This window comes from Dendrobates tinctorius, unplaced genomic scaffold (assembly GCF_039654945.1).
Source record: "Dendrobates tinctorius isolate UK_male_01 unplaced genomic scaffold, ASM3965494v1 ptg000054l, whole genome shotgun sequence".
Classification (NCBI taxonomy): Eukaryota; Metazoa; Chordata; class Amphibia; order Anura; family Dendrobatidae; genus Dendrobates; species Dendrobates tinctorius.
Genome location: NW_027361722.1, coordinates 1,900,563 through 1,916,137, shown reverse-complemented (window position 1 = coordinate 1,916,137; position 15,575 = coordinate 1,900,563). Strand labels below are relative to the sequence as shown.

General features: G+C 46.3%; 1 protein-coding gene across 8 annotated transcripts in view; it reads right to left on the bottom strand.

Annotated features, from left to right (window-relative positions):
- STXBP5L (syntaxin binding protein 5L) overlaps positions 1-15,575 on the bottom strand; it is a 340,555-nt gene that overhangs the window by 31,449 nt on the left and 293,531 nt on the right. For all 8 annotated transcript variants that reach the window (XM_073576992.1, XM_073576994.1, XM_073576997.1 and 5 more), the window contains one exon: positions 3,557-3,727. In XM_073576992.1, coding sequence (XP_073433093.1) covers positions 3,557-3,727 — 171 coding nt within the window. The remainder of the gene's footprint in view (positions 1-3,556; positions 3,728-15,575) is intronic.

Sequence of the window (15,575 nt, the reverse complement as noted above, 5' to 3'; positions counted from 1 at the left end):
GGGCACTGCACTTAGGAGGAGGCACTGCACACAGGAGGGGTCACTGCACACAGGAGAACGCACTGCACACAGGAGGAGGCACTGCACACAGGAGAAGGCACTGCACACAGGAGGAGGCACCGCACACTGGAGGGGTCACTGCACACAGGAGGAGGCACTGCACACAGTAGGAGGCACTGCACTCAGGAGGCACTACACACAGGAGGGGGCACTGCACACAGGAGAAGGCACTGCACACAGGAGAAGGCACTGCACACAGGAGGCACTGCACACAGGAGAAGGCACTGCACACAGGAGGAGGCACTGCACTCAGGAGGCACTACACACAGGAGGGGGCACTGGACTTATGAGGCACTACACACAGGAGGGGCACTGCACACAGGAGGCACTACACACAGGAGGGCACACTGCACACATGAGGGGGAACTGCACACAGCAGGGGGCACTGCACACAGGAGAAGGTACTGCACACAGGAGGAGGCACTGCACACAGGAGAAGGCACTACGCACATGATGAGGCACTGCGCACAGGATGAGGCACTGCACACAGGAGGAGGCACTGCGCACAGGAGGAGGCACTGCACACAGGAGGGACACTACACACATGAGGAGGTACTGCACACATGAGGAGGCGCTGCACACATGAGGAGGTGCTGCACACAGGAAGGGCACTGCACACAGGAAGAGGCACTGCATACATGAGGGGGCAATGCACACATGAGGCACTACACACAGGAGAACGCACTGCACTCAGGAGGAGGCACTGCACTTAGGAGGCACTGGCACTCAGGAGGAGGCACTGCACTCAGGAGGAGGCACTGCACACAGGAGGAGATGCTGCACACAGGAGGCGGCACTGCACACAGGAGGGACACTACACACATGAGGAGGCGCTGCACACAGAAGGGGGCACTGCACACATGAGGAGGCGCTGCCCACAGGAGGCGGCACTGCACAGAGGAAGAGGTACTGCACACAGGAGGGGGCACTGCGCACAGAAAGGTAGCACTACACAGGGAGGGGGTCACTGTCTAATAAATGGAAGGGGGCACTAATAGTACAGGAAGAAAACACAGACAGCTGGGAACCTGGCAGCAGGGACTCCGGGCAGTAAAGGTCCCTGGAATGAAGGGCTATCGCCTCCCTCCACCACTGTCCCTTGATCAACTCACCCTGCTTGGCAGGGAGATCATAAACACAGCGGGTGTAATAAGTATTGAACAAGGTCATCAATTTTCTAAGTAAATCTATTTGTAAAGCTGCTATTGACATGAAATTCTCTCTAGATGTCGGTAACAACCCATCTGATCCACATAGGAGAAATCATCATAGATGTCCATAAATTGTGCGTAATATTGAGAAAAGTGTTGATCACATTACTGAAATGTATTTATTACTTGGTACAAAGCCTTTGTTGGTGATGAAACTTCAGGACGCCTCCTGTATGGAGAAACTAGTCGCAGGCATTGCTCAGGTGGTACTTTGTCCCATTCTTCCACACAAACACTAGCACATCCTGAAGGTTCCATGGCTCCTTATATGATCTCTGAGCTTTAGTTCCTTCCATACATTTTCTATAGGATTCAGGTCCGGTGATCGTCCTTTCTAGCAGGTTAATTTTCTCTCTCTGAAAACAATTGAGAGTTTCTATGGTTGTGTGTGGGATCATTGTCCTGCTGAAATGTCCACCGTCGTTTCATCTTCATCATCCCAGTAAATGGCAGCAGATTTTTTTTATAAGGAACGTCTTGGTACATTTGTCCATTCATCCTTCCTTCAATTACATGAAGTTTGCCAGGGCTGTATGATGACAATCAGCCACACACCATGATGTTCCCACCTCCACACTACACTGCTGGGGTAGTGTTTTTGAGGTGATGTGCAGTGCCTTTTGGCCTCCAAACATGGTGTGTATAATGATATTCAAAGGGTTCAGTTTTAGTCTCATCTGACCAGACTATATTCTCCCAGTATTTCTCAAGCATGTCTAAATGTTCTTGAACAAACTGTAAACGCGCTTGATCGTGATTTTTGGCCAGCGATTGAGTCTACTTTGACAACAATTGGCAGTTCAGGATTTCGATGGACCAGTAATGGTGCAGAGGTGAAAATAGTATTTTGTGAAAAGCCACCTGTGCTTCTTGACACCAGAAAAACGCTATGGTTTTCTTTGTGAGTGAAGTGATTTTTTTAGATGATTTTTGAAAAGATTTTTATTAATCTTCTCTAGACGTTTACAGACAACGTAAAGCTTTGGACGCCTTTTACATTTTTTGGAGTAGGCCAGTCAAGCACAGCTCTGAGTATGCTAGGATCTATGCTTAGACCTTCTAGAGAGATGATTTATCAAACAAATTGTGTTCCGGTTTGTTCAGATTTACATATTTCAAGCTTGACATAGAGCTGATTCTCCGGTAGAAGTTTCAGGACTAACAGGACTTTCCTCCAGAAAATATAAGAATTTCATCAAGATAAACAACAAATTGGTCCAAGAAATCTCGAAACACATCATTAATGAAGTAATGAATGGTGGCAGGGGCGTTATTAAGGCAGAACGGAGTCTCTCCAGCAACTCAGGAATTAAGGGGAGTGGGTGGCTAGTTTTAAAGGTGATCTTATTTATTTCTCTGTAATTAATAGATGGCCGCAGGGTTTAGCCTTTCTTTTCTACAAAGTCCAAGCTCGGGATGAGGAAGGCCGAATGGAGACTTTCTCTAAACGTTCATCCGGGTATTTATTTTATTTATTTGATGACAATCGTCCTTACAGACCTCACAGGGAAAGGTCCTTGATGCTCAGCTGATAGAAGGGTCATGGACTGAAGGCTAAGGATCCACACAACCATACAGGTACAGGCTGCTGCTCTGAATCCTTTACCCGGAGATATATTACATGGTGTGGCAAATAATTGGAGGAGCCAATAGTGTTGACTATTGGTTCCCCCGCTTGTGTGTATTCAGCCGCACTCTGTCCCGACACTACACCAGGTTCAGGCTCTGTCTATGTGCACGTTGTGCTTAGTAATGGTTTCTGACACATCTACATCCCATTTTCGGTGCAGGGAAGGACAACCATCAAGCCTGGGACGATCCTTTGAATCTGTACATCACTGGTGCCGTGCAATGGACCGTTCCCGATGCTCTCGATGATGGTTGTCAGCTGCCGTCAGGTAATCAGGATGTAGCAGAGGCTAAAACGTTACCGTCCTCTACACACGTGTGCATATATTAGTGTACAGGGTGGCAACGGGGGTCATGCTACTACAGAGTCTAACGCATGGTCATGCCATCTATGTCCAGACACGAGGTCATGCCAGCTACAGACCACACGGTGAGATAATGCTGACGTAGTGCTGCGGACATCTACATAGTGTGGATTATATCTCCAAACTGGGACATGCCAGCTACTTCTAGACACTTCTACCCAGAGGAATGAACAGAAGGAATGGAGGTTCCCGACACTGGAGGAGCAGACACAGATATGGCCGGTGACCCTGGGGTCTGGACACGGCCCACCGCTGTATGGAGCACCATCATGAGGGCAACCATCCACTCACCTTCAGTGGTGACAGGCAGGGTGATCTCCATACACGCTGCAGACTGGGCTTTTCGAAACGGTGGTCTGCCCGGGCCTCTCCTGTTGGCTTTGGTGCCATCAGAACTGGAGAGCCTCTTCCCTGACCCGCAGGACTGTGACGTGGGACTTGTACAGTGACCGTTCACATGATCTAGAAGACAAAAGAGCAGTGTAAGTGGCCGCAGCCTCCATTGCATGGTGCAGATCTCACTCTACAGACCACGTACCCCCAACTCCTTGGACACACAGCACTGTGGTGCCGCTCTACGAGACCTAGTGGTGGCCATGTCTGTTGTTCGTGTTCACACTTATGGCCGAACTTGAAGATTTAAAGTGATGGGTGATGGTCTCATTCAGGGCAATGATGGAGACTGCTGCTGCGGTGATGTATGTAGCTGCTGCGACGTGTGGCCTGTGTGCAGGTTACGAGGACGTACAGGGAAGGAACTGAGACGTGTCACTCAGGACCAGCTCGGAGACTGAACCTCCGACCACAGCAGCAGGAACCACAGTCACAGATGCAGGACATATGCAGAGAACAAGCCAAGGAACACAGCAAACGGAGGGATAGAAAATGTCCCAGAAACATGGTTTATCATGTAAAATAATGAAAATGGATGAAAATTACTGGGACACGTCAAGGCCACGATGGTGACAGTAATGGAATCATGGCGGTAAGAGAAGCTGGGGTACTACAAATACCAATGCGTCTTATTACCTGCACTGTAAAGCAATAGTAGCTCAGGTCGAATGTGAATTATGAGAGTGGAAGCAATAACCATCAGGCTGTACTAACGGACGCGCTTCCCTCCTTCACCAAAGCGGGTCCCTACTTCCCTGCAGGAGGCGCCTTGGGGTGGGGGAGATGCCGCCTTATAAAACCAAGGTACCCACTAAAAAGTCATGAAGAAATCATGTGTTTTTTAACATGCTAGCGGCGCAGGAGATGCCGTCGTCCACTCTCAGAAGCAAAGCGTTTACAGGTTACAGCTATGGAAAGCGTGACACCGCACCGCTGAAAGTAGAGCTGTGCCGGACAGCCGTAAGCCGGAGAGGAGCGTGGGGCAGGTGTGCGCCACAGGGGACAACTCAGGACATAACTACCTGTATATAATGAACCGACCGTGCGACAATCAGCGAGTGATACACATTATCAGGGCACACACATGATATAGGCCAACCACAGTGTACAAGTGAGTGACGACAAGAAGGAATCTGAATATTGTAACGTGCATCCATGAATGTGATGTGAACAGTGCATGGGAAAGCCATAGTGAAGAAACCAAACAGTAGGAAACTAACTTCATCCTTCATATCATGCAGATTTATGATACACTGCTCAAAATAATAAAGGGAACACTGAAATAACACAGCCTAGACCTGAATGAATGAAACATTCTCATTGAATGCTTTGTTCTGTACAAAGGTGAATGTGCTGACAACAAAATCACACAAAAATCATCAATAGAAATCAGATTTATTAACCAATGGAGGCCTGGATTTGGAGTCACTCACAAAATTAAAGTGGAATGTAATGTCCTTAAAACAAGTCAAAATGATGCTCAGTAGTGTGTGTGTGGCCTCCATGTGTCTGTATGACCTTCCTGCAACACCTGGGCATGCTCCCGATGAGGCGGCGGATGGTCTCCTGAGGGATCTCCTCCCAGACCTGGACTAAAGCTTCCGCCAACTCCTGGACAGTCTGTGGGGCAACGTGACGTTGGTGGATGGAGTGAGACATGATGTCCCAGATGTACTCAGTCGGATTCAGGTCTGGGGAACGGGCGGGCCTGTCCATAGCTTCAATGCCTTCATCTTGCAGGAACTGCTAACACACTCCAGCCACATGAGGTCTGGCATTGTCCTGCATTAGGAGGAACCCAGGGCCAACCGCACCAGCATATAGTCTCACAAGGGGTCTGAGGATCTCATCTCGGTACCTAATGACAGTCAGGCTACCTCTGGTGAGCACATGGAGAGCTGTGCGGCCCTCCAAAGAAATGCCACCCCACACCATTACTGACCCACTGCCAAACCGGTCATGCTGAAGGATGTTGCAGGCAGCAGATCGCTCTCCACGGCGTCTCCAGACTCTGTCACGTCTGTTACATGTGCTCAGTGTGAACCTGCTTTCATCTGTGAAGAGCACAGGGTGCCAGTGGTGAATTTGCCAATCCTGGTGTTCTGTGGCAAATGCCAAGCGTCTTGCACGGTGTTGAGCTGTGAGCACATCCCCCATCTGTGGACGTCAGGCACTCAGACCATTCTCATGGAGTTGGTTTCTAACCGTTTGTGCAGAAACATGCACATTTGTGGCCTGCTGGAGGTCATTTTGAAGGGCTCTGGCAGTGCTCCTCCTGTTCCTCCTTGCACAAAGGCTGAGGTAGTGGTCCTGCTGCTAGGTTGTTGCCCCCTCCTACGGCCCCCTCCCCATCTCCTGGTGTACTGGCATGTCTCCTGGTAGCGCCTCCAGCCTCTGGACACTACGCTGGCAGACACAGCAAACCTTCTTGCCACAGCTCGCATTGATGTGCCATCCTGGATGAGCTGCACTACCTGAGCCACTTGTGTGGGTTGTAGAGTCCATCTCATGCTACCACGAGTGTGAAAGCACAACCAACATTCAAAAGTGACCAAAACATCAGCCAGAAAGCATTGGTACTGAGATGTGGTATGTGGTCCCCACCTGCAGAACCACTCCTTTATTGCGGGTGTCTTGATAATTGCCAATAATTTCCATCTGTTGTCTATTCCATTTGCACAACAGCATGTGAAATTGATTGACAATCAGTGCTGCTTCCTAAGTCGACAGTTTGATTTCACAGAAGTTTGATTCACTTGGAGTTATATTCTGTTGTTAAGTGTTCCCTTTATTTTTTGGAGCAGTGTATAAAGCTGAGGTCACGAAGAAAATACTGCACTGTGTGAATACCAAAAGCAAAACACAAAACAAATATCCTGGAATAAAAAAGTAAAAAAATATATTGCAAAAACTGCATGAAGGTAGTAATAATAGTAATAATAAGGGTATTTAGTTAACATAATTTTGATCAAAATAATGTAGAAGCCATCCCGCCACGTCACGGCAACCCTTGTGGGACAGTCCTAACTCTTGTATTTAAAACCTTTCCACTTGTCAAGTGACGTAAATGTGAACAAGGACAGAGGGACTGAACCACCAGTAATAGTATAGGCCAGACAGGCAGTCTGGCCTATACTATTACTGGTGGTTCAGTCCCTCTGTCCTTGTTCACATTTACGTCACTTGACAAGTGGAAAGGTTTTAAATACAAGAGTTAGGACTGTCCCACAAGGGTTGCCGTGACGTGGCGGGATGGCTTCTACATTATTTTGATCAAAATTATGTTAACTAAATACCCTTATTATTACTATTATTACTACCTTCATGCAGTTTTTGCAATATATTTTTTTACTTTTTTATTCCAGGATATTTGTTTTGTGTTTTGCTTTTGGTTTTCTCTGTGTAAAGGTCATGTGTTCATATGCAATTACATTTTGCATGCACATTAATTTACTTTTTCTGCTCAGACCCAGTTTCTCTTTACTGTGTGAATACGCGCTGATTCTCTATAACAGCCGGCTCCAAAAACTAAACTCTACAGAGAAGAAATGCCAATGATATTCATCAATGCTGACAGTATCAGAAATCAAATGCACCAAATGTAGCGGAAAATATTAGCGTGAAGTACGACGGCCGAGGAGGAGGAAGAGGAGATACACCAAATGTAGCGGAAAATATAAGCGTGAAGTACGATGGCCGAGGAGGAAGAGGAGATACACCAAATGTAGCGGAAAATATCAGCGTGAAGTACGGCGGCCGAGGAGGAGGAAGAGGAGATGCACCAAATGTAGCAGAAAATATCAGCGTGAAGTACGGCCGCCGAGGAGGAGGAAGGGGAGATGCACCAAATGTAGCGGAAAATATCATCATGAAGTATGACGGCCGAGGAGGAGGAAGAGGAGATACACCAAATGTAGCAGAAAATATCAGAGTGAAGTACGGCCGCCGAGGAGGAGGAAGAGGAGATACACCAAATGTAGCGGAAAATATAAGAGTGAAGTACGACGGCCAAGGAGGAAGAGGAGATACACCAAATGTAGCAGAAAATATCAGTGTGAAGTACGACAGCCGAGGAGGAGGAAGGGGAGATGCACCAAATGTAGAGGAAAATATCATTATGAAGTATGACGGCCGAGGAGGAAGAGGAGATGCACCAAATGTAGCGGAAAATATCACCATGAAGTATGACGGCCGAGGAGGAGGAAGAGGAGATGCACCAAATGTAGCAGAAAATATCAGCGTGAAGTACGGTGGCCGAGGAGGAGGGGATGCACCAAATATAGTGGAAAATATCACCGTGAAGTACAACGGCCGAGGAGGAAGACGAGATGCACCAAATGTAGTGGAAAATATCAGCATGAAGTACGACGGCCGAGGAGGAGGAAGAGGAACTCGACTGACAGGTCTGGAAAGATGTACCAAATTTAGGGTCCTATGTGTACAGTCGCATAAATTTGGTGCAGTTTCCTTATGTCTGGCATGATCCTGTCTGACTTTACGACAGTGGTAATGAATCTGCACCAGGGGACATATAGACGCTACACCCATAAGGTACCAGGCACAGGGGCCACTGGCTCTGATCACTACAGGTCAGATTCGCTTTGGGGGGTTACTTTTGGTCAAACTCTGCTTGGCAGTCTCTCATGGCCACATCTGCTTTGATGGTTATATGGTTACACAAGGTCACCCTCTCGGTTGGGGCCTCTCGGTTGCACTGTCTTCAGTGGTCACTCGTTTTGGTTGCCACATTTGGCTACAGTATATTCACTATGATGGCTATTCAGCCTCACTGAGTTTGGTGGTCACTCTTGTTCATAATTGCTTGGTTAACTTAATTGGTAACCTTCTGTCACACTTTCTTTGGTGGTCCCTCTGTAAGACTCTCTTTGGTGGTCACTCTCTCACCCTCTCTTTGGTGGTCCCTCTGTCACACTCTTTGGTGGTCCCTGTCACACTCTCTTTGGTGGTCACTCTGTCACTCTCTTTGGTGGTTCCTCTGTCACACTCTCTTTGGTAAATCAAGAAAGGCACATCCAGCCCATGAATGGCAGCGCTTCCCAGGACTCACATCCAAAGATGATATTTCATATTTTTTTATTTGATAGGTTAAAAAAGAGGAGATACAACTCACTTCGGATACAGTGTATATCCTTCATCAGGTATCATAAAAATACAGTACAAATCCTAATAGTATAAAATTTTATGGGCTGGAGGTGCCTTTCTTGATTTACTCATCCTGTGTGAGCCTGAATCTGCCTCTTTCACTTGGATCCACCCGAGGCAAGCTGCAAGCCCTGTCTATTGAAAAGTATCCCAGAAGGAAGGATTTTTGAGGATACACAATCTAAAGCCATATTAGTCTTCTATCAGGCGAGTGCATAAAATTGTGCACCCTTTAAAGACTACAATATTGTGTTTACGCACTTGGGATGCTGCAATTTGTCTATTCTTCTCTCCCAAACAGGGTTTTTTTGCACACTCTCTTTGGTGGTCACTCTGTAACACTCTCTTTGGTGGTCCCTTTGTCACACTCTCTTTGATGGTCCCTCTGTCACACTCTCTTTGATGGTCCCCCTGTAATGCTCTATGGTGGTCCCCCTGTCATACTCTTTGGTTGTCCTCTGTCACACTCTCCTTGGTCCCTCTGTCACACTCTCCTTGGTCCCCCTGTCACACTCTCCTTGGTGGTTCCTCTGTGATACTCTCTTTGGTGGTCCCTCTGTCACACTCTAATTGGTGGTCCCTCTGTCACACTCTCTAAGGTGGTCCCTCTGTCACACTCTCCTTGGTCCCTCTGTCACTCTCCTTGGTCCCTCTGTCACACTCTCCTTGGTCCCCCTGTCACACTCTCCTTGGTCCCCCTGTCACACTCTCCTTGGTGGTTCCTCTGTGATACACTCTTTGGTGGTCCCTCTGTCTCACTCTCCTTGGTGGTCCCTCTGTCACACTCTCCTTGGTCCCTCTGTCACTCTCCTTGGTCCCTCTGTCACACTCTCCTTGGTCCCCCTGTCACACTCTCCTTGGTGGTTCCTCTGTGATACTCTCTTTGGTGGTCCCTCTGTCACACTCTAATTGGTGGTCCCTCTGTCACACTCTCTAAGGTGGTCCCTCTGTCACACTCTCCTTGGTCCCTCTGTCACTCTCCTTGGTCCCTCTGTCACACTCTCCTTGGTCCCCCTGTCACACTCTCCTTGGTCACCCTGTCACACTCTCCTTGGTGGTCCCTCTGTCACACTCTCCTTGGTCCCTCTGTCACTCTCCTTGGTCCCTCTGTCACACTCTCCTTGGTCCCTCTGTCACACTCTCCTTGGTCCCCCTGTCACACTCTCCTTGGTGGTCACTCTCGGTTATGTTTACTGGGGTGGTCATTCTCAGTCAGGCTGGTTTGGTGATCTCTCGTGCACAGATAACCAGCCGCCCATGAAGTATTGGTTGTGCAGAGCAGCAGACAATTAACGTCTTCAGTGTCCGGGGTTCGCTTGGAGGGAGCAGTAGCGTTGGCATTATCCCTTGAGTCCACCTACAGCATTCATATAACATCCATCATCCTTTAATAATCTCCGCGTTACCTTCTTACTGATGTCTCAAGTTACAAGATTCTCATTCTACCAAACCTTCGCTTTATCTTTTTCCAAGTATAATAACCTAGGCCAGACGTCAAAACACACAGCCCCTGGGCCACACATGGCCTGTCAAAGGATTTCTGGTCACCAACGAACTATCTGTAGACACGGCATTCTTTCTTTCTGTACTCAATAGTATTTCTTTCTTTCAGAGGCAAACACATTTGACGGCATAAATGCCGGGAAAGGGGCAGAAGACCGCTCATCAGCTCCTCGCCCAAAGGTCAGCGGCATGCTGAGGCCATCACACTGCTGACGTCACGCAGAGGAGGGGAAGACACAACCAAGAGCAGTAAAGGTTTGATGGAGGAGGCGAAGAATGAATGTATGGACTAAGGGAGTGTTAGCGAGAGGACACATTATGGGACACTGTGGGGAGAAGTGTGAGGGACAGTATGGAGAGTGGTATTGTGGGGGCAGCACAGAAAGAGGCAACGTGGGTGAGGACAATATTAAGATGTGGGAATGAGGGGCGACACTGAAGATGGGGACCGTGTGAGAGAGGACGGCGTGACGGTCACAGTTTGTAAGAAAGGACGGCATGGCAGTCATAGCTCATAATGGAGGACAATGTGGGGGCCATATATTATAAGAGGGACGGTGTGTGGGGATATCTTGTGCAGGAAGCACAGTGAAGGGCAATTATTTATTCAGGGACACAGCATGGGAGACAGTGTGGGAGTCGTATTTTGGGCAGGGAGAAATTATTTATTTAGGGCTAGAGTGTAGGGCAGAGATTTTTATTCAGGAGCATTATAATCTTCCTGCTATTTTTAATTGCACTGTGGCAGGATGTACTGCAAAAGATTGGAGAAAAGTCATCACAGCATCTGGACCAGATAGAGACCGACTCCAATCAGAGAAAATGTCACCTATAAGGTACCTGGCTATATACAGTTATTTACGATACTGCCTGCGTCTCACCAGTACTGTTATTCCTGTACGGTCTGCAGTGTGATGATGGCTGGTAACAACTCCCACCATCTCAGTACCATTGTTAAGGACATACTGGGATGTAGGTTCATGTAATACAGTTGCATATGGGGATGACTTGACATTACAATTGATCACTGTACTAAGCTTGATGATGTAGTCATGTACTGATGGTGGTTTTGGTAATGTATTCATGTACAGTCATGGCCAAAAGTTTTGAGAATGACACAAATATATTTTCACATGATCTGCTGCCCTCTGGTTTTTATGTGTGTTTGTCAGATGTTTTTATCACATACAGAAATATAATTGCAATCATATTATGAGTAACAGAAGGTTATATTGACAGTTAGAATGAGTTAATGCAGCAAGTCAATATTTGCAGTGTTCACCCTTCTTCTTCAGGACCTCAGCAATTCTCCCTGGCATGCTCTCAATCAACTTCTGGATCAAATCCTGACTGATAGCAGTCCATTCTTGCAAAATCAATACTTTTATTTTGTCTGAATTTGAAGGTTTTTGTTTGACCACCCGTGTCTTGATGATTGACCACAAGTTCTCAATGGGATTAAGATCTGGGGAGTTTCCAGGCCATGGTCCCAAAATCTCTATGTTTTGTTCCCTGAGCCATTTAGTTATCACCTTTGCTTTATGGCAAGGTGCTCCATCATGTTGAAAAAGGCATTGTTGATCGCCAAACTGCTCTTGAACGGTTGGGAGAAGTTGCTCTTGGAGGACATTCTGGTACCATTCTTTATTCATGGCTGTGTTTTAGGCAAGACTGAGAGAGAGCCCATTCCCTTGGCTGAGAAGCAACCCCACACATGAATGGTTTCAGGATGCTTGACAGTTGGCATGAGACAAGAATGGTGGTAGCGCTCACCTGGTCTTCTCCGAATAAGCCGTTTTCCAAATGTCCCAAACAATCGAAAAGGGGATTCATCAGAGAAAATGACTTTACCCCAGTCCTCAGCAGTCCACTCCCTGTTCCTCTTGCAGAATATCAGTCTGTCCATGATGTTTTTTCTGGAGAGAAATGGCTTCTTTGCTGCCCTCCTTGAGACCAGGCCTTGCTCCAAGAGTCTCCGCCTCACAGTGCGTGCAGATGCACTCACACCTGCCTGCTGCCATTCCTGAGCAAGCTCTGCACTGCTGGTAGCCCGATCCCGCAGCTGAAACACTTTTAAGAGACGGTCCTGGCGCTTGCTGGTCTTTCTTGGGCACCCTGGAGCCTTTTTGGCAACAAGGGAACCTCTCTCCTTGAAGTTCTTGATGATGCGATAGATTGTTGACTGAGGTGCAATCTTTCTAGCTGCGATACTCAGGGAAGAGTATCGCAGCTAGAATAGGGATATTAGGCCATTTTTGTGCAGTGCAATGATGACTGCACGTGTTTCTTTAGAGATAACCATGGTTAACAGAAGAGAAACAATGATGCCAAGCACCAGCCTCCTTTTAAAGTGTCCAGTGGTGTCATTCTTACTTAATCATGACAGATTGATCTCCAGCCCTGTCCTCATCAACACCCACACCTGTGTTAATGGAGCAATCACTGAAACGATGTTAGCTGGTCCTTTTAAGGCAGGGCTGCAATGATGTTGAAATGTGTTTTGGGGGATAAAGTTAATTTTCTAGGCAAATATTGACTTTGCAAGTAATTGCTGTTAAGCTGATCACTCTTTATAACATTCTGGAGTATATGCAAATTGCCATTACAAAAAATGAAGCAGTAGACTTTGTAAAAATTAATATTTGTGTCATTCTCAAAACTTTTGGCCATGACTGTACTAATGCTAGTACTGATGATGCATTCATTTACTGATGGTGGTTCTGGTGATGTATTCATGTACTGATGGTGGTTCTGGTGATGTATTCCTGTACTAGTGGAGGTTCTTGTGCTGTATTCATTTACTGATGCTCTGGTACTCTGTTCATGTACTGATGGTAGTTCTGATGATGTATTCACGTACCGATGATAGTTCTGGTGATGTATTCCTGTACAGATGGTGGTTTTGGTGATGTACTCCTGTAATAATGGTGGTTCTTGTGCTGTATTCATTTACTGATGGAAGTTATGGCGCTCTATTCACGCTATTCATGTACTGATTGTAGTTCTGGTCATGTATTCATATATACCGATGGTGATTTTGGTGATGTATTCATATAACGATGGCGGTTCTGGTGATGTATTCCTGTACAGACGGTGGTTTTGGTGACATACACCTGTACGAATTATGGTTCTGGTACTATATTCATGTACTGATGGTGTTTTCTGGTGATGTATTACTGTACTGGGGGTGGCTCTGGTGCTATATTGTTGTACTAATGGTGGCTCCGATGCTCTATTCATGTACTGATGATAGTTCGGGTGCTGTAATCATGTACTGCTGATGGTTCTGGTACTATATTCATGTACTGATGGTGTTTTCTGGTGATGTATTACTGTACTGGTGGTGGCTCTGGTGCTCTATTGTTGTACTAATGGTGGCTCCGATGCTCTATTCATGTACTGATGATGGTTTGGGTGCTGTAATCATGTACTGCTGATGGTTCTGTTGCTATATTCATGTACTGATGGTGTTTTCTGGTGATGTATTACTGTACTGGGGGTGGCTCTGGTGCTATATTGTTGTACTAATGGTGGCTCCGATGCTCTATTCATGTACTGATGATGGTTTGGGTGCTGTAATCATGTAATGCTAATGGTTCTGTTGCTATATTCATGTGCTGATGGTGTTTTCTGGTGATGTATTACTGTACTGGGGGTGGCTCTGGTGCTATATTGTTGTACTAATGGTGGCTCCGATGCTCTATTCATGTACTGATGATGGTTCGGGTGCTGTAATCATGTACTGCTGATGGTTCTGGTGCTATATTCATGTACTGATGTTGGTTCTGGTCATGTATTCATCAACTGGTGGTGGCTCTGGTGCTCTATTAGTGTATTGATGATGTATTCATGAACAGATGATAGTTCTTGTGCCATATTCATGTACTTATGTTGTGATCAAGGTTATGGTGATGTAATTCATGTAATGATGGTGGTTCTGGTCTTGTATACATGAAGCACTCCATAACTATCAGATGACATGCTACACGGCAATGTTAAAAATCCAAACTGCTCAAAATGGAGTTTTGAGATTGTGAAGAGGATTCAGAGTGTTTCTGCTTCAAAAAAATCAGTGTAAATTCAAATGTGTTCAAACTAGGTTTAAAGAGTAGAAACGCCCCAAATCTTCCAAAAAAAATCAATACTTGTTTTTGGTAATGTATTCATGTACAGGCGGTGGTTCCAGTGTGTTGTATTCATGCAAGCACCCCTTTATTTTTTTTGTGAGCCTTGGGATAATATGGCGCTTAGACCAAAAAATGGTGTACACCTCTGCACTAGGCCATAAATGTATTGAAGGTTCACAGCAGAGATAATAAATTGGACAATGTTGCATTTACTAAGTAAACTACTGTAATGTCACCAATATGTGATATACAAGTGTCTGTCTAAGAAGAGAACAAACAAGTGACAGAAAGCTGCCTACTGTGATGTCTATAATTGATTTCAGGAACATAGCACAACAAATTTTAATATACTCGTACTTATGCTGAGTTACATAATGCATTATTCTCTGGAGCTGCACTAAGTAATCTGCTGGTGCAGTCACTGTGTACATACAGTACAGACCAAAAGTTTGGACACACCTTCTCATTCAGAGTTTTCTTTTATTTCATGACTATGAAAACTGTAGATTCATTCTGAAGGCATCAAAACTATGAATTATCACATGTGGAATTATATAATTAACAAAAAAGTGTGAAACAACTGAAAATATGTCTTATATTCTAGGTTCTTCAAAGTAGCCACCGTTTGCTTTGATTACTGCTTTGCACACTCTTGGCATTCCCTTGATGAGCTTCAAGAGGTAGTCACCGGAAATGGTCTTCCAACAGTCTTGAAGGAGTTCCCAGAGATGCTTAGCACTTGTTGACCCTTTTGCCTTCACTCTTCGGTCCAGCTCACCCCAAACCATCTCAATTGGGTTCAGGTCTGGTGACTGTAGAGGCCAGGTCATCTGGCGTAGCACCCCATCACTCTCCTTCTTGGTCAGATAGCCCTTACACAGCCTGGAAGTGTCTTTGGGGCCATTGTCCTGTTGAAAAATAAATGATGGTCCAACTAAATGCAAACCGGATGGAATAGCATGCCGCTGCAAGATGCTGTGGTAGCCATGCTGGTTCAGTATGCCTTCAATTTTGAATAAATCCCCAACAGTGTCACCAGCAAAGCCCCCTCACACCATCACACCTCCTCCTCCATGCTTCACGGTGGGAACCAGGCATGTAGAGTCCATCCGTTCACCTTTTCT